Genomic DNA, 25,955 nt, shown 5'->3' on the forward strand with positions numbered 1-25,955 from the left:
AAAGATGATGCTCTGTTTTTTCCGAGAATGATTTCCACCTCCAATTGGAAATAGAGTCAGCCGATTCCCAACTCTAATACCTGCAAACAATATTATTTCTCCAGCAAATAGATTCCCTCTTCGGCACTTGGAGAAAAATCACCTGAAACAATTATTCTCTGGAAAATAGTTTAAGAATTTAACCCACGAACTTGGCTCCTTTATTCTTCAGGAAAATTATGGCCAGAATCCTACTCTGATACCACTGTAATATCCCTTTTGGATATTTTCATTAAATTTATGACAATTTTCTTTTGAAAAATATGCTGTGAATTTTTGTTCAAAATTAGCATGAAAATTCATCAATTCATGCCAGAGAAATTGATAACATTAAAAACCCAGAAACGAATGATGTTGCTACTCCCGCAAATTGGAAATAAAATTATGGCAATCACAATGCAACAAATCTCAGCTTTATTATATTAGTATAAATACTGAAATTACATGCCCATACAAATAACTGATGTGTAGCTGAGATAGAACTTTCCAAACTACTGCAAATTGGATCTGGTCTCAAAATAATTTATTGCGACACTAGATTTGACCTCCTAAATTGGATTGCAAATATAGCTCAACTTGAGAATCTGGATGATCCTCACTCCAATCTTCTCATATCTGCTCTAGATCTGATCTCCAATAACACCGCTGAAGCTCTGTGAGATTTCATCATGAAATCCCCTCAACAGTGGGTTGGGTTTTCGTCCAACTCACAATAGGAACCCCAAAGGTTTTCGTCTTGGGGCTTACTGAAGTTGAGAACCACGTTTCCAAAACTCCAACAAGAAGTTATGACAACTCCAAGATGTCCCAAATGATTTGCTTCGCCTCCTTTCATAGATCTGATGAATCCCTCTCTAGAAGCTTCTCCTCTTATCCTTCTCTTAAGTGACTTTATTTTATTTCATTTTAGTCACTTGGCCCTTTTTATTTAATTAAGTGACTAATTAAAGTCACTTTTAATCTAGGAAAATGGTAAATCTGCCTCTACGATCTCTTAGGCCATTGAAAGTCACTTTTCACCACCCCATCCTCTAGATCTCTTCGTTCTAGTTTAAACGAGCTATTACTTTTTTTTTCTAGAGAGAAAAGACCATAATTTTTATTAGTGAAAATAAAAATTACACTCTGTAGACACACGATGTGCGTATGCAATCCTGATCCAAAAATGTCCGACACAAAAATCAATATACAGGGCATGCAGGCTCACTGAAATACCCAGGAAAAGGCACCACAAGAAGCCTAACAATAGGCAGCCATTACATTTAAAAAACTTGTCAACAAACCCAACAAACAATGGGCTGATAAGCAAACCAGATGAAAGCCCCAAAAGAGGTAATGCATCGAAGAAATATAAGCGACAACACCCAAGGAAATATTGGCAAACCCCATTGCCAGTATCTGAGGGAAGTCGTCAGAGAAAAAAACAAAAAAGAAAATGAGCCGCTTAGCCCAAAGGAAGATCACGACAACCAAAATGTAACCCTCCAGGGACAGAGTTGAGCCACTGAGACGAGGAGCCTGCAATACGAGCCGAAAAACCGAACCACCAACAACAAAAGAAAGAGGCCACATGGCCCAAGGAAAGTAGTTGGCACTAATCAAAGACGAACATGGAAAGCGAATCTGCTGTGTAAGACCAGAGCGAAGTAGAAATGAGGACGATAGTGAGCAAGACACCATGTCTACCCGAGAATCAACATTCACACCGCTAATGAAGACCTGCAAAAACAAAGATGGCCACTGGAGAAGACGTAGGACCACCGACTCCATAAAAAAATTGTGAAGCATGGACTAGGGAGCGAGGGTGGCTAGGGATCCAACCTCCCTGCCCTCTACTCCATGCAAAAAAACCACCTGTGAAAGAGGGGAAAACAAAACAAATGTAATAATAGAAGAGGAGGAAGGAAATCACATAGAAAACCAGTAATGGAGGCCCGCTGGACTTAAATTTTCCACTAGGGTTTCTCCTGTCTCACCTCCAACGAGCTATTACACTAAGGTGTTTCATCAAATATTCTTCCCAAAATGACACCTTAAGCATATTTAATTAAAATATGCTCAATAATAAACCTGTTTTACGAGAATTGTCAGAATGCAGTGAAACCAAGAATAAACTGTGCGGAATTGGCCTTGATGATGAAATGTTGTGAGTGATCCGTGTTGGAACCCATGAAGCTCCTCCAAAACTCTCCAAGGCCACTGATAATGAAATCTTGCTCCCATAACCAAGCTATCACCAACCCTGGAAATCCATCCCTAGCTGCATCATAAGGGAAATTGAAAATTGTTGAGAAATCAAGTGTAGTATATTATGTTTGATTTCTCTTTCTTGATAATTACTTGTGAATTTTTAATGTCTTCTTATTACTTCTTAAGTGTCCATCAAGTAACTATACAAATGTTCAGTGTTCCAAGAAAATAAAGAGACAAGAGAACAAAATTAGGCTCCAAGCTAGGGCAAAACTCCATAAGGGGGAAAACCCAACAATCTTCTTTTATAGAATCAGATCAAAATGAGATATCCAAAAATTGCCACCAAAACATCAAGTCCAACCCTCCTCCAAGTCACCTCCAAGAATCAAAGTCAACACATGTCAAATATGGTCTTATTCTTGAAATTTCGGTCCTCTTTTGGTCAATGTCTCGAAATTTCGGGCCTGCAACAGAGGGATCAAAAACAGGTCTATAGTTGCCTTAGAAAAACTCGTCTTCACATAATTCTTCTTCCACTTGTGCTAGATTCTTCTTGTGTAGACTTTCCTTTTCTCACCATTAATTCAACGACTTTTCTTCTTTGCTGGTTCAGAAAAATGCTTCTTATATGTGTGTGAATGTGTGCCCCAAATAGGTCAAATCTATCTTCTATATATATCTATCCATGAGGTCGAATAGGTGGCTCTTGGAGGACTAGGCCGAATTGTACATTTGGTGGACTTATGACTCGAAGAAAAAATTCAAATTTCATTTTATTACAAATGTCCAAATGGGACATGACTCGAATAATTTTTCTTTTGTCTCATAATAAATTCCTTTTGACTTTTATGACTCTCTAAGCATGGAGAATGTGCTTTGACCAAAAATAAAATATAATAATGAATATAATAAATACATCAATAATAAATTTATGTTACATTATGAAGACTGACTCTAGTTACAACTTCAACAAAAATGGGGACATTACATATATAATAATAATAATAAAATAAATACATACACACACATATAATAATAATAATAATAAAATGAAGAAGGAAGAAGTGGGTTCCACCAAGAAGAATAAGACCAAACTTGTGAACGATGACGAGCTACAAGCCTACATAAATTGTTGTAGAGACGGAGTTAGTAGCGTGTGATATCGTCTCGACATGTTGGAAAAGTCGCAAGCAGATTTAAACGAAGGACAAAAATAGTTGACAGAGAAGATGGAAAAAATAGTACAGAGAGATGACAAAATCAACGAAACCACCAAAAGGCTTAACGAACATAGCGAACAAATTAATCAATTAATGGAGAAGCTGGATTCATTAGCAATACAAGATCTTTTTGATCAAAGGCTGACATTTAGCCCACAAAATGAAAGTGAACATGACTATCAAGAACATCCTGAGATATACTTTTCAGGCAGTTAATATCACACTAGAATTCCAGAAAGGAAACATCAATGAATTAAGAATGAATTCCCAAAATATGATGGTAAAGATCATAAAGGAGCAATTACCTAGATCCACAAGATGGAAGGAATTTTTGGAGCAAATCCCTCGTTAGGGGAAAGAGGAGATAATGATTGCTTCTAACATCTTAGAAGGTGAAGCTTATGATTGGTTCCTCTAGTGGACAAAGAAGTGTGACGTTCGTTCTTTTCATCGACAAGGGTTCACGCCAACATTAATAAAAAGATTTCGTGCCAAAGTGGATGATGATCTTGACACAACCACTCACCGAAAATGAAGAATGACGATTAGTCAGCTTGCAAAGAAGTAAGTCAGTTTGGTGTTTGTGGTTGTATGTTGACATCAATGCTAAAGGGGGAGAATGTTGGTAGCATGGTGTTGGCATTGATGTCAACCTTGGGAGATAGTCAACCATTTGAGATTGGCATTGATGTCAGCAAGCCTCGTGCTCCTGATCTGGTGTGTTGCACAGGTTTTAGAGGCTATAGAGGTTTGCTCCTATAGATGCAAAAATGATTATCACAAGACTTAAACCATAGAATTTGTCCATGGATTTTCCAAGAAGGTTCATTCCTCGACGTGAATTTGCATTTGCTTTTGGTTGAACGCAATTACCCAATGATCATTGAAGTGGTTAAGGAACACATTGATTAATTGATTGTCAAATTAATGACATTAATCTGATCATCATTTGATAAGTTTGAATTCGTCCTTCAACGTTAGAATGATTTGGTAATCAATGAAGATTGAATGGATTAATGTCCAAGTGATTGCCCACGTTGATTTGGACCATGAAATTAATATGAGCACAATTGCTATGTCGGATCAAGTCAAATCAGTTATGAGCTCATTGAGTTGGTTACTAATAGTTAACCGGTTAAAGGGTGTGAATGCCTTAACAATTAGTGGTGGAGTTAGAGCACTATTCAACTCGTTTTGGGCCGAGTTAGTTAGCGTTTTTGTTCGATCTGGTCCTTTGGTCCATTGATTAAGGCGCGAGCTTCCATGGTTAATTGACACTTTGATTAACTTGGTTCATGAAGAATGGTTTGAACACATTCCAAGGTCGGCTTGGGAAAACATCAAATAATAAAGTTGGTTTGTGCCCATAGTAACCATTGGGCCAAGAGCTATAAATTCACAATGCTTTTTCCATCTGATGTGTGCATTTTGAGGGGTTAGATCTGGCACCAACGCACGTAGTCTGCTCCAAACTTCTGAGATAATACTAGCGCCAATTAGTGAACTACAACAACATTATTGTGTGCATTATGATAATTGAGAGTTGGTCAGTAAATTGATAATGCTGCTATAGTTATTATATAAATACTATTGTCTTGGGTGTGTGCGCTATGATAATTGAGAGCTGCTTGAATCACTGGTTAGTAAATTGTATGCGCTAGAGATGCATGTATACTACAGCTATCAATATATAGTCGAAATTTGAGGTGCTACTTATTGAATTATAGGTTTGTGAAAGCATTTTGATATGGTGCTAGGGTTTATGTTGTTGTGTTGACAAAGATCTAGTATGATGTTCTCTATGATATGGAATTGTTGTCTTGTCCAATTGAGAGTGAGGTATTTTGATGAGAGAGAAGTTGTCAATGGGTTTGAGTGCTACTTACATTTGGAAACTTGTCTTGATCAGAGTTCGCTGCTACTTTGTCATTTTGCGGGTAGAGATTAGTTGTAAAGTGTTGCTGATGTTTGGGCAGAGTATTTGATGTTGCTAGGCAAAGATTGATGATAGATTATTGACGAAGTCCTGCTGCTTCATTACTTGATTACACTGTTATGTTGGTGGGGAAAATATTTGTCTTGATGCGCTTGATGTTTTGTTATTATGACTATCATATTTACTACTAAGATTGATGAGGAGAGAGAGTTGATATATGATTTTGTGTATGGCTCAGAATATTGATTGTTTGATAAAGTTTGTTCTTCAAGTTGAGATCAAATAAATTGTTATGTTGCTACTAGGACTTGATGTTATATGGTGTATTATCTATGCTACAAAGATCAAAATTCGTTATTGGTTAATGATGATAGAATTGACATATTGCAAACAACTTGATGTGATTGATGAAAAAAAAGTTATATTGCAATTTTTCTTTGTGTATTGTATTGAGTGATAAAGTCTAAGTGGGTCTAGTATGAAAATGGACGAAACATGGAATTACAATATTTTGAGCTTGTTGCAGGTGGATCTAGTGTGAAATATTCTAAAACAAGGTCCATAAGAGTCTGAGTGTTGGAGCCTTTAGTGAGGGAGTGGTAGCTTCCTTCTAGTGGTGGTTGGAGGACTTGATCAGGGAGTAGTAGCTTCTTTTTGGTGGTGGCCGGAGAACTTGATAACGGAGTGGTAGCTTCCTTCCGATGGTGGTTGTAGAACTTGATCAGGGAGTAGTAGCTTCCTCTTGGTTGTGGCCAAAGAACTTGATTAGGGAGTGGTGGCTTCCTTACAATGGCAACTGAAGAAACTATTAGAGGTAGTGGCCTCCAGCAGGTAGGGGCCTGTGCATTGGTATTAGCTAGAGTATGATGTAAAAGATCTTTAATATCAATAAGAAAAAGACAAAGACAACAACAACACTTTTTCTCAATTGGGTTTTGCGCCTAATATCCAGTGTCTATGTATGCTTGATGATAATCTCATGTGTCTGTTGATGTTTGCTTGTTGTGTTGCAACTCATGGTTCATGTTTGATAATGTTTATATGGATGTTTCTATAAAGTTGCTCATGATATGTGCTAATTAATCACTAGTACAGTTAATGGCTTGAAAAGAAGATTAAAATTAGGGTAAAAATAAAAGTTGAATTATCATGAAATACTGATCCACCCCTCCTCTTAGTATTTCTAACATATTTGTACAACAAGTTTATACACATCAAGCATAAATGATTTGTAAGTGGTTATACCCATGAATGGGACGTGTTGGCGATATGAAAAAGTAGATTCACTTAAGAACAATTACTTAAAATATATATATGTAGACTAAAAGATTGTTTCTGTACAAAGATAAATAATGGAAACCCAACACCCAAAGATACTAGATACCGACAAGGCTTATTGAACAAAAAAACAGATTCAATAAGACATCATTCACAAGTTTTAAGAAATCAAACAAATATTCAAAAGAAAAATCAAGTAAAATTTTCTTAGATAAATCTAACATGTATATACCACCGGAATTACGAGAAGAAGGTGTCTTCTACCCAAACCCAACGAAGAAGAAGGAAGGCAAATACTGGATGTGGAAGCAAGTATGCGACAAATCATACGTGAAGCACACAAAAAATCTACACTTGTGAAGCAGAACATGAGGAAGACTCAACGTGACTCAGATGAAGAGACTAATGAGGGAATTGAAACCTGAAGCATAGCACCAAAAGAAGCAACCATGCCTAAAATTTCTCTTATTGCAATCACAGGAATAACGCAACCACAACACTGAAAGTAATAGGGCTCATAAAAGAGAGAAAATGTCATTGTGTTAGTAGACATAGGAAGCGGTCATAATTTTGTAGATGTAAATGTTGCAAGGAAACTAAATTTATTTTTGTACCCAACAACAAATGTAAGTCATGGTGGCAGATGACAAAAGAATAGATGGAGTTGGCAAACGTCACAAGGCTAAATTACAATTAAGCTGTTATGAATTGGAATCTAGTTTCTACGTGGTACCCTTGGGAGGAGTAGACATTGTTTTGGGGATATAATGGCTACAGACATTGGGAACGTACTCCACAAATCATTAGAAGCAATTTATTGAGTTCAAATGCGCTGGTAGAAGATATAAATTGTTTGGATTTCTACAACCTTCTACTCAAATGGTATCTGCACAACAAATAAAAAACTTATTTGAAAGGGAGCTCCGATATATATTAGACAATGTCAACAAATAGAATTATTAACTACAAATGTAGTTCAATCACAATAACGAGAGATCGCAACCCTAGTCCAAAGGTATGACCAAATATTTCGGAAGTTACCACCATAAAGGAAGATAGAACACATTATAGAAGTTAATCTAGATATGGCACTTGTTAATATCAAACCATACCGCAATCCTCATCATCGAAAAACATAAATAGGGGGCTAAATCAAAATTTGCTAAAATGTGGAGTTATTAAAGAAAGCAGAGGCTCGTATGTAGATCCAATGGTATTGGTTCGAAAGAGGGATGGATTTTATTAACTATTTATAAACTATCAAGGGTTAAACAAGATAACTATAATAAACAAATTTCCCATTTCGTTCATAGATGAGTTGTTAGACAAACTCCATGCCGTAGAGTAGTTCTCAAAGATAAATCTGAGGTCAGATTATTATCAGGTATGAGTAAGGCTAGAAGATATCGAGAAGACTATGTTCAAAACTCATGAAGGGCATTACGAATTCAAGGTGATGCCATTCGGATTAACAAATGCCCCAACTACATTCCAAACGACTATGGATGAGCTTTTTCATCCATACTTATGGAAGTTTGTATTAGTTTTCTATGATGAAGCACCTTATTATTTTTATTTTTAATTGATAAATTCACTTACTAATTGAGTTTTTCTTGTTTTCTCCTAGTGACTTTTGCCCCTTTTTTGCCTTTTCTCCAATTAAATAATAAAAAACACTTTTCCCCTCTTTTATTTAATAAAGTGACTTTTTATTAACTAATTAAAGTCACTTTTAACCTCAGAAAATGCTTAATTTGCTACCATGATCACATTGGGCACCCAAAAGCCCTTGTTTATCATTCTGCCTTGTAGATCTTTTCATCCCGATTCCAATGAACTATTACAGTAAGGCGTTCCTCCAAATCAACCCAAAATAACACCTTAAGCATAAATAATTAAAATATGCTTGAGAATAACCCAATTTTAGGGAAATTATCAGAATGCAATGAAAGCAAGATCAAACTATGCAGAACTAATCCTGATGATGAAGTATCGCAAGCGATCCCAGTCAGACCCCATAAAACTTCTCCTAACCCTCCGCGCCCACCGATTGTGTAATCCCGCTTCTATTACCTGACTGACACAAGCTCTGGACATATCCCCTAACCACATCACATGGTTATCCAAAAATTGGGGACATTACAGTCCTCCCTCTCCAAAATTGCTTGTCCTCGAGCAATGCTATCACAAGATGTCGCTTTGTAGGCTAACTCAAGCTGAAGCCTGAAACTATTACTAGGGTCCCAAATGTGCCATTGAGCCACTCCAAGCCACTGTAATACCCCAACATGAATGAATCCTTGATAATAATTCATCCTGATCAATGTGAAGCATTCCTCGCTCCACTCACTCTCCAAGAAGTTGTAGGCACCAGAGGCCCTCCGCATATCACCAGTAAGTAAAGCATCTCAATAGTGCAAAACCCCAATCAACTCCTCAAGAAGTTACCCTACCATGGAACCAATCCTATGTACCTTAAGAGTGAGCTCCTGAGGGTACATTCCAACCCCTGCAAAAAAGATCCTCACATGAGGCTAACCACAACCTCCTCTTGTTGATCATGCTGCCATACTAGTGAGGCGCCCCATAACATCAATGAATCACTAAGAAGTTAAACGCTCTACGTAAAATTGAGGTCTAATGGAAGATGTGAGTGATCTTCACTTGTAAAGACCAACTCATCCCTAACGGTAGCTGAACCGCCCAGTCCTGTACCCCAGCTTCCCACACTAGTTTCCAATAGAAACCACCATGCGAATAATGTGCTCCTATGATCATAATTATCTGTCTACTATGCCCATACTAAATCAACCTTTCTTGTAACTCTCGACCACAATACTGGTAAGGAGTGCAGCCCGCGCCCATGGAGCCCATATTGGTAATGCAACTCAGTGATGTTAGAGCCTACTGGAGTAATATGAGAAGAAAACTGTGCCCTGAAGATTGAACTTGCAATTTCATTGAAATGTATATATATATATATATATATATATGTATATGTATATTATTATTATTAAATAATTGGATGGATAATTACAAGACTGTGGCGATGCTCCATAAATAGGAGTTGACTGGCCATGCCCATTTAAAGAGACATGTCCGTTGGGCTTGCTGTCTCTTTGTTTAAGCAATTCTAACTTAATAATTGCAAATTAATTTATTTATGTCTTATTATTTCCTTAATTAAAAATTATATTTAAATATCTATTTTTTATGAATTTTAAATTCATAACATTGCCTTCCCCTTAAAAGTGCTTTGTCCACAAAGCATGGCTAACGCTAGGTGTTGCTGAAGAAAACGTTCTGACTCCTAGGGCGAACCTGCCTCTGGTAATTTCTTCCATTTGATGAGGTACTCCTTTATTGTCTTGGATCATAGTGCTTTCTCTTTGGTGGCAAGTATACCTTCAGGTTGTAAGATGAATCTTCCTTCTTCATCAGTCTACGATATCTCAGTTGAGCTATTTGGTTTTTCCCTAGTACTTTTTTGAGATTTGATACATGGAAGGTGTTATGGATTCATTTGGCAGCTTCAATCCATAGACTACGCTACTTATTTTTTCGATTATCTCGTACAATCCATAATATTTAGGTGATAGTTTAATTTTCCCTTGTTGTTTTTAATGATAATTGCTTATCAGGTTGCAGTCTGACAAAGACCCAATCTCCTCCTTCGAACTCTCGTTTAGTTCGATGTCAATCAACTTCTTGTTTCATTCTATTACGTGCCATAATTAGATTCTCTTTTAATAAGTTAATGATTCTTTGGTTTTCTTTTAAGTGGTTTTTCACTGTTGGAACCCTAGAATCAAATAGTGCAAAGTCCTTCCATTTGGGTGGTTCATAACCATAGAGAGCTTGGAAGGGTGTCATTTTAGCCGACGTATGGCAGGTGGTGTTATACCACCATTCTGCCAGGTGTAGCCATTGATTGCACTTATTCTGTTTATCAGTGACGAAGCAACGAAGATATGTTTCCAAGCATTTATTCACGACCTTAGTTTGACCATCTGTCTGGGGGTGATAAGCTGAACTCATGTTGAGGGATATTCTTGCCTGGTGGCAAAATTCCTTCCAAAAAAAACCTTTGAACTTTGTGTCTCTATCACTTACTATAGCTTTGGGAAACCCATGTAGTTTGTATATGTTTTACAAAACATTTCCACAATTTGCTTAGTGGTGTTAATTTTTTTTATGGCCACAAAATGGGCATATTTAGTGAGTCTGTCGACTACGACAAATATCTTATCCTTACCGTTAAATGCAGGTAGTCCTTCAATGAAGTCCATTGAATCTCTTCCCATTTCTGATTTGGAATATGTGTAGCGGGTGTAACAACCCTAGGGTTGGTATATTTTCACTCTTATTCCTTTGACACACATCACATTCTGTAACATATTTATGAATTTCATTGCTCATGCTCTGCAGCTCTTCCAATAGAATGATTGTCAGATGTTGTAGTAAGTCTTGAAGAATTCGACGTATCCGGCCGCGGGCGAATTGTGAGATTCTTTTAAAATCTTCATCTTAAATTTGGATGATGGTGTTAGGTAAATTCTACTTTTGTACCATATTATGTCATTCTTGCACTCGAAATTGGTATATTGATTCATGTTTTTAATCATAAAGTCACAATCCTCATCCTTGGCATATTCGGCTCGTATTTCATCCAACCATTCCGAAACAACTATCATGGCGACACATGTTGTGTTGTCGTCATCCTTACGTGAGAGTGCATCAACTACGATATACTCATTCCCTTTCTTGTGCAATATTTCTAGGTCAAAAGCTGACAACTTCTACATCCACTTCCGTTGTTCAGTCGATAATGTCTTTTGTTGAAGTAAGAATTGAAGATTGTTGTGGTCGGTTCAGATTGAAAATTTACTCCCAAGCAAGTATCGGGGCCACTTTGTTAAAGCATGTATGATGGCGAGCATCTCCTTTTGGTATATTGATTTCAAGCCTTCTCGTTTATTAAGTTTCCTGCTTTCAAACGGTATCGGGTGGTTATCCTGCATTAATACAACTCCAATTCCAAATCACGAAGCATCACATTCGACCACAAACGGTTTGGAGAAGTGAGGAGTCGCTAACATTGGTGTGGTTGACATTACTTCCTTTAGATTCTTGAAACACTTGTCTGCTTGGTCATTCCATTGAAAAGCATTCTTCTTTAACAAATTGGTCAGGGGTGCTGTCAAATGCACATGGTTCTTTATAAATCTTTTGCAATACTCGATTAGACCAAAAAATCCTCTTAGCTTGGATACATTCTTGGGTTTGGGCCATTCTTTGATTGCCTTGATTTTGTTGGGATCCACTTTGACTCCTTCCCTTGATATGACATGTCCTAGATATTCAACTTCCTTTTGCCCAAAGGTACACTTTGATAATTTAGCATAGAGTTGATTCTTCTCCAATACAGATAATACTTTTTCCAGATGCTTGAGGTGTTCTTTCCATGTCCATGTTAACTATGTAGTTCATCTAACATTTCATCAATGAACGAAATCAAAAACTTATGTTTGATAGTGATTTTGCTTAACCCTCTGTAATCTATACATAATTGGAAAGATCCATCCTTCTTCTTGACCAATACTACGGGTGCAGCATAAAGACTTTTACTTTTCGTAATGATTCCATGCTTTAGCATGTCTTGTATCAATTGTTCTATTTCTGTCTTGTGGTGATGGGGATAACGATATGACTGAATATTTATTGGTGTCAAGTCTGGTTTGACTTCGATGATGTGTTCAATTTTCCCTTCAGGGGGTAATTTCATTGGTAGATCTTGAAAAACCTTCTCGTATTTTTGGATTAGGGATGAAATTTCCGATGGCCGGTGAGCCCCTTCTATGGATAATAACTCCAACTACTGACATTGTGCAAAAAATGCTGGGGCCCGCTTGCGAATAAGTTTTTTCATTTGTTGAGCAGAGATGACTTAAGTGGGTGGAGCTTGGAACCCAAACATCTTATACTTCCTTCCATCCCACTTGAACTTAATGAATTGCTTTTGGTGATTCGCTGAATACGTGCCTACTGTTTGTAAACCATTGTATCCCTAGAAAGACGTCTACTCGTTCTAGGGGGATTGTATAAAAATTGGATTCCATTTCGTATTTGCTTAATTGCAATTTAACTTTATGGAACTTACCTATTTCATCTATACGTTTCCCATCTGCTACCATAACTTTTAAATCTGCTACAGGGTAAGCAACAATGTTTTGTCTTTTTGCAACATTGTCATCCACGAAGTTGTGCATTCCCTGAGTCTATTAGAACGATAATGTTTTGCTTCTTGATGTGACCCTTGAGCTTTAGTGTCTGCAACTGAGCTATCCCTGTGCTGGTTTCCAGAGAAATTCTTGTCATATCCTCTTCTAATTCTGGATTAGGGTTTTCATTTTCTTCATTGTTATCTTCATCAGAGCTATCTTTTGAAGATTCTTCTTCTTGTTCAGCTTTGTAGTGGTAAAGTTTTTGTGTTGTGCATTTGTGTCCTACATAATACTTGTCTTCGCATTTCCAACATTTTCCATCCTTTTTTCTTTCAACACTAGACTATTGTTTCCCTTCATTGCGCATTGGTGGTGGAACGTACTTGCTAGTGTTCCCCGACGTTGGTTTACCTGACTTCCCCTTGGAGTAGTTGTTTGTTTTGTCGTTATTGGCATATGGTGCCTTATGGAGTTTATATTTTCGTTCGATAATTATAGCTGCGTGTCTGGCATCTTCAGTGGTCTTGGGTTTATGTAATTTTAATTCTTCCCGAATATAATCTTTAAGTCCACAACAATTCTTCATCTGAAAATCCTCTTTGCCTTACTGCCAACACTTCCCATTTGTGAGTGTATTCACTCACTGTCCCTTTCCGTTTGAGGTGAACGAATCTATCGTATATATCATTCTCTTCCTTGTCATGAAATCTTTTCAGTAGGGCATTTTTAAAGTTTTGCCAATTGAACGAGCAACCTTTACATTTAGAAGACCACCACAAAAGCCAATCATACGCTTCTGCTTCTAGGTAGTTGGATGTAGTCATGACCCTTTCTTGTTCTCTGAGTGGTGGGTTTGCTAAAAAAACTACGTCCATCTTATTTACCCATGCTACAATGCCTTTATGGTCCTTACCATCATACTTAGGTAATTCCTTTCTTAATTTTAAGACGGTTTCTTTCTGAAGGCTTAGTATAACACTGGCTTCCTTCGAAGTGTAGTTGCGATATTCTTGGCTGTTCGTGCCCCAAAAATCCCGTATTTGGGGAATTTTTGTCTTCCAGTGTTCGGGGTCTCGCATGGTTGAGGGTGGATTGGCTCCTTATTAGACTGGCTCACCATGTCTTTTATAACTCAGATATTCTATGCCATGTCCTTTTGAGTCTTCCCAAAATTGTCTTGCTTCCTTTCGACATCGTCAAGGCGTTTCCGCAGCTTGTCGAGTTGTTCTTGAATTTTTTTTGAATTATCGTCATGGCTCATTTTGTTCTTTTTCTTCCTAGTGGACCCAATTTTTTTTTTAAATTTTAAATTTTATAATTGTTTTTGTTTATATCTATCTTTTAATATAGTTAAATCAATTAATTTATATAATTGATTTATTATTATGTAAATATATCTAACCGTAACTATATAACCTTATGAACTATATAATTATTAACCTATAATGTTTATGTTAATGTTTATGACCACGCCTTTCAATCGGAAGACGCAATGTTTGACGAAATATTTATCGTGCAATATGACGATACGATCAGCTAATAACAACGCAGAGAGGCACAAATAATTCTACATGGTCAAGCCGACAGGAGGACAACATCAGACGGGGAACAAACAAGCTGTCAACATTGCAGTGGGCACGAGAGTCTGCAGCATAGGGGACAACGACGGGCGTGGAGCCAGGGGTGTGGGAGGAGGCAGAGATTTGGGACGTAGGCAGGTGGGAGGGGTCTACGAGGAGCGATGGACACAGTGGAGACAGGAAAAGACAACAGCAGAGGGCACAATGGGACAACAGAAGACAGAGGATGCAGTGATGTCGGGAGATAGCAGCGGAGGTATGGGAGGGTTGTAGGGCCTGACGGCCAGCAGGGCGACGTGGGGGTGTTGCCCGAAGAATTTGGCTCTGATAACACTAGAGTAATATGAGAAGAAAACTATGCGCTGAAGACTGAACTTACAATTTCATTGAAATGTAAATATGTATATATATTTAATTAAATAATTGGATGGATGATTACAAGGCTGTGGTGGTGCTCCATAAATAGGAGTTGACTGACCATGCCCATTTAAAGAGACATGTCCGTTGGGCTTGCTGTCTCTTCGTTTAAGCAAATCTAACTTAATAATTGCAAATTTATTTATTTATGTCTTATTATTTCCTTAATTAAAAATAATATTTAAATATTTAATTTTTATGAATTTTAAATTCATAACACTTACCAACCCATGGCTAGTCTTGATGCTAGGCAAAAACAAGGGAAAGCTGCCTTGCCATATGGTGAAGGCCTCAATGATCCCCCAAGAATGAACTAGATCACTTGCTGTCATAACCTTGCTGATCAAGAAGTGGAGTGATCCATCCATCAATTGGTTCCCATAGTCGGAAGTTCACAACTCCCAACCCTTGTTATCTGCTTCTACGTAGTACTGATAAGTGTTGGAACCCATCTGTGCCTCATTTCTGATCCCTGTATGCAATCAATAAATGGACACCAGGGATTAAGAATCAACCCGGTGCATGCTAAACCGCACTGTTCTTGCTAGATCACATAGCGAAATCTGCTATCACACCTCTTGATGATGTACCTAGATACTGCCTTGAGCCTAAACACCCTCTTGTAAAGGAGGTTTACCATCCACTGTACCTCATGCTCATATAATGCCCCAGAATGCCCCGCTGATGGTGTATCATGCAAGTCTCCCATGATCATTTCCCTAAGTGTGAATTTAGGGGCAAAACATATGCTACCTGATGTCGCTCAGATTGTACAGCCACCGCGACAATGACTCAAGGTGGGGGCTGTCACACCGATCCTCGCCCACTCCGTTCTAGCTCTCTCCCAACAACAGGCTATGAAAATGTGAAGGTGGAAAGCAAGTTGGCAACCAACAAGCCCGAGAAACACAATTGAGTGTCCTAGCTTCTTGGTTAAATTTAGCAAGATTCAAATATTAGATTAGATTCAGATATGAGACTAGTGCCTTATGGAGTCAAAATTCTTGCTTATTATAATTTAAGACCAAGTAGCCAGATGAACAATCGTTTCTTAGATGTTGCACTAACCTATATGAGATGCAAATCTTAGGATCTAGATGAAATGGAAAGATCTTGGTCACTTTTAAGTTATATGCCTACTTTAAGTGGAACCTCCCTCTTAACTGTTTAGGAACTAGTCTCTAGAGTAGGTTATGGGATGGAATCCAACGAGAAGCAAGCATAGGCTTTATTAACGATACCCCCCTCGTGTTCCAACCGCTCGATTCCTTCGGCACTGCAAAGATGGTGGCTTTGACGAATGCAAGGTCACTGTGTTAACCACGAAAGAGGGTCTAAGTTCCTCAAGCTAAATTGAGAAAGGGTGGCCCTAAATGTCTATCAACTAAGCTTATGCTTGAAGGTAAATTATTATTAAATGCAAGACTAACTTAGGATGATATGCAAGGATTATGAGTGTTTCTCAAGTTAAGATTGCTTAGGTTGTTTAAGTACTTAGTTATGGTTTGATTATGCGTTATATCAATAAGTACTTGTCAACGAGTTATAATCTTACTTGGGAGAGAGGCTAATGAGACCTCACAACAAAGGAGGAAAGAGGCCTAAGAAGCCTGCTGATGACAAGGAAAAGCTTGAATAGGCTTGCCGCACAGAAAGAAGAGCTTGAATAGGCCTGCGGTGTTGACATAGATTGTCATTGATGTCAATATGGCAATATTCTAGGAGCCAGAGGAAAGCCAAGGCAGTCAAGCCGTTGGAGGCGGAGGAATTCATCAAAAGAGGAGTATTGCAGAAAATAAAAGCAGAGCATATTGGAGGAGCAAAGTAGAGCTATCGGAGGAGCAAAACAGAGCTATCGGAGCTAGAGGAGGAGGCATATCGGGAGTATCGGGGGTAATATATGCCATAGAAGAACTATCAGAATCCAAAGGAAGATCGATCAGAGGAGCATAGAGGAAGAGTGGAAGACATAAAGGCTAAAGGCAGAGGCGGAGCAACATATAATATATATGCAATATACACTATCGGAGGCTAAATATATATATATATATATATATATATAAAATATATAGATTGGAATCGGAGGCGGAAAATATATAGATTGGAAGCGGAAATATATATATATATATATATATATATATATATATATATATATATATATATATATCGGAGAAATTATAATCAACGGGTTCTATTATGAGCCACTACCCGAAACCCCCGACAACGATATACATGTGCGGACCCGACGAGACATATATGTCTGGGTGTATAAACAACGGAAGTCTGGGTAAGTGCTTCAAAGCGGGTTTTAAGTGTATTTCATATGTATCGTTATATTTGGGCTCTAAGCCTTGCCCCATTAAAACATGCGAATTGTGATATGTTGCGGACCCGCTGCAACATTACAGTTTGACTTAATGCTATATCGCGTCCGCCATGTCGGGAGTTATCCATTGCAAGTTATAAAGGGATGGCAATATAAACTGCGATTGCGATTACACACGGACCCGAAGGGTTATCAACTACAACTTAACATCATATCGCATTCGTAGGGGAATCGGTCATTGGCCATCAACATTGTCATGGGCTCGACTTATAAAAGACCTTCGGAAGCCACGATTGCCGATTGCGATAACGTTGTGGAGGAGCGGACCCGATGCAATTATAGATGCAGGTGTAATGAATTTGAAGTCTGGCCTTAAGCGTTTCGGTCAGGTTTTTTTCCATATATTCCTGTGTATTTCAAATAATTGTATTGCCCGGGGTTTTGAAGGCCAAAATGCATAAATAACGGTTCCGATAGTTCAGTAGGCCTGAACGATGGCGATTGCGATTGCGATTGCGATTGTGACGTGGCAGGTGGGGCCTCCTGATTGGTACAGTCTCTCCGTAAAACAATAAAGTCCTGTGTATGCATATTATTATTGAAAAAGGGGCTTTGTTACAGTTTTTAATATGCAACATTTTTTCTTTGTGTATTTCGGTCCTCTCTTTTGAATTTACGTGTCCCTGGAGTGTTGGTGAACTCGAAGAGACAGAGGAAGCCGAAAGCTGGGAAGCCGAAGGACAAGCCAGTGCAGAGGAAGCCAAAGCGACATGAAGAATCGGGAAGCCAAAGAGGCAAGCAAGCGCAGAGGAAGTTGAAGCGAGCGTTGAGGAAGCCGAAGAGCTAGCGAAAAGCGGAAACCAACAGTCAGAGGCATCAGGAATACATAAAATAGGAAAAACAAGGAAAGGGTAGTGCACGTGTGAATAATCAGAGTTAGAGGAAGTTGAAGTTCAGGCAGAGGCAGGAGAAGCAGGAGAATAGAAGTGAAGCATAAGCTCAGCAGGCTTGGGAGCAGAGAACTACAACAACACAGATTATAACAATTTATAATAAAGGGTTGGAGCCTGCGGGGTTGGAGCCTCAGAACTGAAAGGATTGGAGTCCTTGGGAGTTGGTGCTCCTAAGTCCAGGACTGTTGCCTTGGAAAAACAGAGTTGGTGCTCTGGAGGTTGGAGCCTCACAAAAGTCCAAGTTGGTGCTTGGCAACTGATTGCAACCATTTATATATTGTATCTATTTCATTGCACATATTATATTAATAAAATCATTTATTCCAGCTATCTATTTCTATGTTCCATATATAAATGTTTTTTTGGTGATAAAAAGAACAATTGAAAAGAAATACTGATTCACCCCCCCTCCTCAGTATTTCCATCATGTGGTTGAGGGATAAGGGTTTGACGTAGAGCGGAAGAGGGGGCAGGTAGGAAGGGATGAAGAGGATTGAGGCAAGGGAGAGGGTTAGGAGGAGAGGTGAGGGCTCCCGTGAGGGGATGAAGGAAGAAAGAGGGGAGCCAAGGGAAGAAAGCGCAGGACAAAAAGGATAGGAGGGAGAGCGGAAGGTTGGGAGAGGGCTAGGAAGAAAGGTAAGGCCATGACAAAGAGGAAAAGGGTTAATAGAGGGGAAGGAAAGGGATGAAAAGGGGAGATAAGGGACAACAGAAGGGATAGGAGGCTGGATGGAAAGGCAAGGAGGGAGGTGAGGGCAGGAAAAGGGCTAAAGGGGTTGCGGCAGGCCTGAAGATGAGCTGAAGGAGGAGGAGGGGGCCAATAAAGGCCTGCTATTGTGGTAAACTCAACCTAGGGAGCTCCAAAAAAATTCAAACCCCAACATAAATTTTATTTTTGCTTCAGACTTCCAAAATTTGCCAAAAAATGAGACAAAAATTTCCTCTGAGGGTTGATGCCTCTTCTCCTTGGGCTTGAATGTTGAGCTTGGAGAGACAAAAGATGGGGGATTTTGCCTTTTTAGATCTAGAACCCCCTCTCGAAACTTTCACAAAAATATTCCAAAGCTGAAGCCCTTGAAACCCTTGAAATTCTTCAGATCTAGCTTGAAGCTTACCTGCACAAATAAAATTACAAGAGCCCAAAACCCCAATATATACAAGAATTTAAAATAAATCCCAGAAACCCCAAAACCTCCAGCTGCAAACAAGGGTTAGAAAATTATTTACAAAATTTTATTTTACAAACATATTTACAAAATATACATGTGTATAAGGCTTGAAGAAATTTTGAGATAATTTTTTGTAAATTCTTTGATAAATGGTTAAATGTATTTCAAAAGATAAATATGCCAAACCATAACCTTAGCGAAGTTAGAAAACCATAAAAATATTAAGTATCCAAACATAGTTAGCCTGTGCCCACAATTTGTGAACTTGGAGCCCAAGGGTTGGGGAACTTGCAAACACTATATATTTTATGAAGGATAAATTGTTAGAACACACAGTGAATTGGATCACTTAAGATAAGTCCACAACTTACCAATAGAATGTTCCTATCACCTACAATGAAATAACGATTCAATAAAAATTATAAAGCACAATATAGGAATGCTCGTACCCAGCACATACCACAAATCAATAGATCAGAGACACCATGAACTGCACCACAAAGCCTTTGTTATGATTCTTCAAAACGTTGCCAGTGGGACAATAGCTTTACATCAGCGTCATAGAGTTACATTAGCCAAACATCAGATGGCTTGAGACACAAATGACTCTCAGTTTATAAATAAATCATCCAAGTGGAAAAATAACGGCTAGTTGGTTTGATCATTGTCAAAATAATTTCGTTCGTCGAAAAATATTTAATCATCTTTTAATCTCCACCGTTGAAAATATTTATTTTTGAGGAATTTTCGAATTTCTCATTTATCCCATTTTTTATTAGCTCAAAATTAATTATTTTGAGCTAATTTCCTCAAAAAATTAACTTTGACTTGACCACCAAGGTCGAAGGGCCCAAATTTTCTTGAAATTTCCAATATTCCCTTGGTGGGAGACCTCCAAAATTTAATTTCATTGATACCTACAAAATTTTTCACTTGGAGAATTTAATTTCTCTATGACTCTAAATTTGACTCTAATTAATTAATTTTCTAGCTTAAGATTAATTTATTTTTTGCGAGAAAAATTAATTAATTGACACTTGAGGGGATTAAATATTTGTTCAGCCCTCTAATATTTTAACCATGGTGAGGGACCATGCACTAAAATATTTTTTACATAAGATAGGTACATTTTCAACCCTCCAAGGGGGAACACCGTTTGGTATAAACCCTCAAATTACACACTCAATTCTGCGATACTATGATTTAGTAGATCAAGTGACTTGTAATAAAATAATTTAGCCAATTAGCTTTAATTCTTCCCAAATCACTTTTACAGAAGACTCGACTATAACACTAGCATTCACCTAAGACTTTGACACTAAATTCCATCCCAAAGCCTGTCGATCATTTGTGTTTAGAAACACAAATGAATCAGTGAGACGAAAAACCTCCTAGCATGAAATTCGTCACCAAAATAATAGGCTTGCCTAGGTTGTTACATACATACACGATCTTACTAGCATCATTTACATTAATTTTTTTGCAGAATGGGTTTATAGCAATGTTGCACACATCGCGATCGGGATTTAATCGGCGCCGGGAAAAAAGCGGAAAAAATCGTTAAAATCGGGAAAAAATCGGAAAAAAGCGGGAAAAAATCGTTTGGCACAAAAATATTCATTTTTTTTCAATTTTTTTAATATCTAAACCATCTACAACATAAAATAAATACATTGACACATAAATATGATAAAAAAACTAATATATAAGATGTTCAATATCATTTCTAGCGCTAAAATCACACATAACATTGAATCATGTCCTGAATAGTAAGTCCTGAGTCCCAAGTCCAACTCAGCCTCAAAATATCAACAAAAAATATGATAATGTATCTCATCATGTCATAATGTCATATACAATAAAATGAAAGTCTAATCCTATTGATTTCCTCTGCCCCTCTTGCGAGAAAATGGCACAACTTTCTCTTTCCCTCTAGATGTAGAAGCTGGTGCCTGTGGTGGTGGAAATGGCAGTGGAGTCTGACGTGCTCTAGAAGCTGAAGAACTAGTAGTAGCAGCTACAGGAGGCTGAGGTGGACGGAGACCACGTCCTCTACTGGTGGTAGTGGTAGCCCGGGTAGCCCGGGTAGGCGGTGTCACCTCCTCCTCCTGCTCCTCCAACTCCTCCTCCTCCTGCTCCTGCTCCTGCTCCTCCTCCTCCTCCTCCTCCCCCTCCTCCTCCCCCTCATCCTGCACTAACCAATCCTCAGTGGGATCCATGAGAGGCCTCTCGGTCTCAACCCTCCATTCAGCAGTGGTGTCAATCCCATCCAATGAGATGGCTTCCGTATCAGGTGTCTTCTCTAGTTGTTTCACCCACAATCGAAGATTGTAGTAGACATAGACCATGTCATTAAGTCTATGGGACTCCAACCTGTACAAAGTTCATGAAATAATAAATTAATAATTAATATTATAAAAAAAATATTGTTTAAAACTTTAATGAATTCAAAAATTTATTTGGAAATTTGCAATATTTTAAATGTTTAAGTGTTAACCTATTGCGCTTCTTGTTGTGTATTTTTTCAAATACACTCCAATTGCGCTCACATCCCGAGGAGCTGCATGTTTGGCTGAGGATCCGCACGGCAAGATTTTGCAAAAGGGGGACTCTGCCACCATACATCTTCCACCATGCGTCTACAACAAAATTACAAAGAAAATTTTAAATAAACATAAGAAAAAAATGGAATTTGAAGAAACAATGAAATTTGAAACAAAGTTACAAAGTACATACTACATAGTACAAACTAAAAAATACCTGGCATTTTAACCGTCCTATCAATGACAGCCATCTCAAAGCCAAATGTGCCAGCTGACAACTTATATTGCTCAATTTGTCTAGAGACCTCCATACGTTCTTCTGAAGTTCTCACCATCTTCTGGACACAGGTTAATAATCCTTCCACGACCTCAACATCAAAATTAAACCCACATGCATAAGAAAATGCAGGGTTCAGGAAAAGGCCAGCAGCATGAATGGGACGATGGAGTGTGTTGTTCCATCGCTCATCAATGACCTTCCATAGAAGGAGTTGTCTCTGGAACCAATCATCTCCCTTGTCATCATAGTAGGACCGAATGGCTTCTTTGGCCCTATCCATGGCTTCATACAAATAGCCCATTGCGGGCTTCTCACCATCAACCAACCGAAGAACCTTTACCAAAGGTTCTGTAACAGCGCACACCTCCTGCACTCCCGCCCAGAAGTCCTCCTGGTATGAAACTAGTCTGCAGACGGCCTCTCCTTCTGGTTTGCGGCTCATTGACGAAGCACGCCACTCCTCTGAAAGAAACATTCTCTTCAAATCCCACATAGAATTCAAGAGGGATTGAAGAGATATGAAACTCGTCGCAAACCGTGTAATGGCGGGGCGCACCAACTCTTTGTTGTTGGTGCATTTTCTCATCAAGCTAAGCACAGATGTGTGATTGTAAATAAATTTTGTGATGCTTTTTGATGAGTCAACAACCTCTTTGACAAAGGGAATTTTCCCAATGTCCTCTAACATCAAATCAATACAATGGGCAGCACAAGGTGTCCAAAATAAAGTAGGATGCCTGTCCATAAGCATTCTACCAGCAGCAACATAATTTGCAGCATTGTCCGTTATGACTTGGACAACATTTTCTGCACCCACCTCCAAAATAAACACATCCAGCAAATCACATAAAGTTTTTGCATCTTTCATTTGATGAGTTGCATCAACAGATTTGATAAACATAGTCCCCAAGGGACAACTAACCAAGAAGTTTATAAGGGTTCTCCCCTTTTGGTCAGTCCAACCATCTGACATAACAGTGCATCCTGTTTGTGCCCATGATGCCCTAAAATCCTCCAATCTTTGGGTGCAGTCACGCTTTTCATCTTGAAGAAGCCGGCCTCTGAAATCATGAAGAGAAGGGAGTTTGTACCCCGGGCCAACACTGGCAACAGCATCAAGAGTAGGTTGGAAAAATGGATTATTCCTTATAATGCTGAAAGGAATATCACTCCAGAGGAGAAATTTTGTCATCAACTTGTCAGCTTTTTCTTTTTCAGTTCTTTTTAGCATTGAACCAATAGTTGGTTGTGAACCAGGTGTGGTTCGAGGAACAAAATATGATGATGCAGCTACCGGATTGACTGACGCTGCAGTAGAACCTGTGCCACTTGGCCCACTTCCTTCAACTGACCTTTTTAGTTGCCTTTTGAGTTCTTCTTTGGCGTCTCTAGTGTGCTCTAATTCTCCCAATGCTCTCATGGCTTTTTGGATAATTTCAGCATTTGTCTTTAGACAGGGCCCCACATCACGTCCAGGGATTTGTGCAAGGTGGAACTTCAACCTGTACACCCCCCCGAATATTTCCTTTCCACACAACTTGCAATACAAGTTTTGTCTATCATTCGGAGTTTTAGGGTCACCATATTCCCAGAAAGGATCCAATTTCCTTGGCATGTTTGTTTTTGAATTTTGAATTTGCAAACCTATGGAAAAATAAGGATTAGGAAATAGGAATTTAGGATTACATAAATGATAATAGTAAATACAAATTACAATTTAGCATTTGCAAAATTACAAGCTAATTATTTCCAAAATCCCAATTTCTAAACCCAAGTTACCCAACCAAATGCCAAAAAACAATGAAAAATAAAAAAAAATAAACAATGTTTAAAGAAAATGAGAAAATAAAAATCAAAAATTGGTTCTCATAGTCATAACAAATAACCCATCCCAAATCAATGAAAAATTTCCAAAAATTCTTTAAAAACAATGAAAAACAAAGTTTTTATAGAACCAAAACAAAAAAAAATTAATCTACATACCTGGTTTATGGACAAATTGGCGATCTTGGCTTGGATTCCTCCTAAAATCGCTTCGATTCGCTCCCACAACCGACGGCAACCCTCTCCCTCACTTCTTCTCCTTCTCCTCCGCGGCGGACTGCTGAATGAATAAAAAAAAATTCGTTTTTTCCATATAAAACCCCGCTGCCGCGCGCCCTCGCGATTTTAAGCGAAAAAATCGCGATTTTTTCGATAAAAATCGCTATAAAAAAAAAGAGGCGATTTTTTGGATAAAAATCGCGCTTTGAATCGGCGATTTTAAAAAATCGCGATTTTACGATTTAATCGCGATTTTATCGCGATGTGTGCAACACTGGTTTATAGTGACTCAATAAACCGATGTCTTGACGATCTTGATCTTTTAAAAAATTGGTAGATCTGTTTCCTTAGAACTTTGACAAAAATGAGTGCAACACTACCTTTGTAGTAGATCATACCATTCCTAAGTTTTTATTCGTCAACTTGCACATCGACCATATGTTTCAACTGGGAAGTCTTTTTCCTATCCACGATGCACAGTCTCATCCAACTATCTCAGGTGAGCCTCCCGTGTCTTGTTGCTCGTGGTGAGAGCATCAAGTGGCAACAACCAAACCCTCTACGATTGTAAGAAATATTGGAAAGTGATAGGTGTGTGGGTCCCCAAGGGTATGATCAAAAGTCCATATGGATACCCATGGCTAGCCCTGTGAATGTCCCTCTCTCCACCTCTGATCTGCTGATATGTCAATCAAAGATCACTCTTTGGTGAACACGATGCTGCCAGATGCTCATCTGCCCCCTCACTGATCATGGGTAAGCCAATCCTAATGGTATATTTGATGTCCTTGTCAAGAGGTCTCTTTGGAGGCAATGCTCTAATATCTCGCTGTGCAACACCATACACCACTGCACACAACCATGTATTTGTGTATTCCTTTGCATACCACTATACACTACAACATATCTCTGTACACCATTGGATACCAACGCTTGTTGCTTTGCCACCCTGTATTGTTTGGTATCCTGCATGTGCCATTGTATCCATCACTCCACTAGCGAATCCATTGCGATCTGGATCACCACTCCTAATTTGCACTGATAAATCTAAATGGCATAACTTAACACATGCCAGTGGGGGTGTCACTACTTTGCTGATCCTTTGTGGCCCTTGTGCCCAACACATCAATGGAAGAACATCGTCTCCATATCATGCCCTACTTGGCGGCACACCAATGCTATTCCATTTGAATGACTCCCGCCAAGTCATGCTGGCTACCTTGCAGCCCTATACACAGGCAATGTGCCAGGACATTGTTGAGAAATCTAGGGCATTAGCATTAGGTGATTTCTCTTCCATTAGTGACGGTTTGTGAATGCTTTTTACTTGTTTAGATTATGATCTTCTTCATGTTAGATTATTAGTGTTCTTCTTCATCAAACAATAACTAATGCATAAACATAAATAGACAAGAGACACAACATGTAGGCTATGAGCCAAGGCCAAAACCTCTAACTCTTTGAGAGGAAAACCCACACAAATTCTTTTTATGGAGATTCCAATTGACGAATACCAAGACCAAGACCCTTGACCTAGTAGCCTCTCCAAGACGACACACGTCCTTTTTCCATCTTCTCATCTTCTCTTCCACTTCAACCTTCTTCATAGCATAAACTAAGATCATTTCTTCTCATGACAATGAATTGTCATGTCATCAAAAATACGTTATTGCACTTGATATAACACCGAGACAGAGGTACTGTAAGGTAACATTTGTACTGTGATTATATCCATTTGATAGATTACTATCACT

At 38.5% G+C, this 25,955-nt stretch overlaps 2 protein-coding genes across 6 annotated transcripts in view; one reads left to right on the plus strand and one right to left on the minus strand.

Annotated features, from left to right (window-relative positions):
- The window catches only part of LOC149205184 (putative sugar phosphate/phosphate translocator At3g17430), a 160,524-nt gene that overhangs the window by 63,391 nt on the left and 71,178 nt on the right, over window positions 1-25,955 (plus strand). Inside the window, exon 2 of one of the 5 annotated variants that reach the window (XM_089394938.1) lies at window positions 5,915-6,219. The exons of the other annotated variants lie outside the window; for them this stretch is intronic. Coding sequence (XP_089251064.1) covers window positions 6,178-6,219 — 42 coding nt within the window. The 5' untranslated portion in view covers window positions 5,915-6,177. The remainder of the gene's footprint in view (window positions 1-5,914; window positions 6,220-25,955) is intronic. 5 annotated transcript variants of the gene reach the window in all.
- Window positions 21,040-22,380, minus strand: LOC149205185 (uncharacterized). The gene is made up of 2 exons (XM_089393426.1): window positions 21,833-22,380; window positions 21,040-21,708 (listed from the first exon to the last, which is right to left on the minus strand). Exons 1-2 carry the CDS (start codon window positions 21,958-21,960, stop codon window positions 21,213-21,215), a joined length of 624 nt encoding a protein of 207 aa, XP_089249552.1. The 5' UTR covers window positions 21,961-22,380; the 3' UTR covers window positions 21,040-21,212.

The sequence above is a fragment of the Pinus tabuliformis genome, chromosome 1_2 (genome assembly GCF_031772625.1).
Source record: "Pinus tabuliformis cultivar Carrire ecotype Pingquan chromosome 1_2, CPIR1, whole genome shotgun sequence".
Taxonomy (NCBI): domain Eukaryota; kingdom Viridiplantae; phylum Streptophyta; class Pinopsida; order Pinales; family Pinaceae; genus Pinus; species Pinus tabuliformis.

What these genes read in the sequence shown, in the direction of transcription:
- LOC149205185 (XM_089393426.1), bottom strand. Translation starts at nt 21,960, where the DNA reads ATGTATGGTGGCAGAGTCCCCCTTTTGCAAAATCTTGCCGTGCGGATC. An exon ending in CACAACAAGAAGCGCAATAG is followed by an intron (nt 21,709 to 21,832) that starts GTTAACACTTAA and finishes AACTTTGTACAG; the next exon opens with GTTGGAGTCCCATAGACTTA.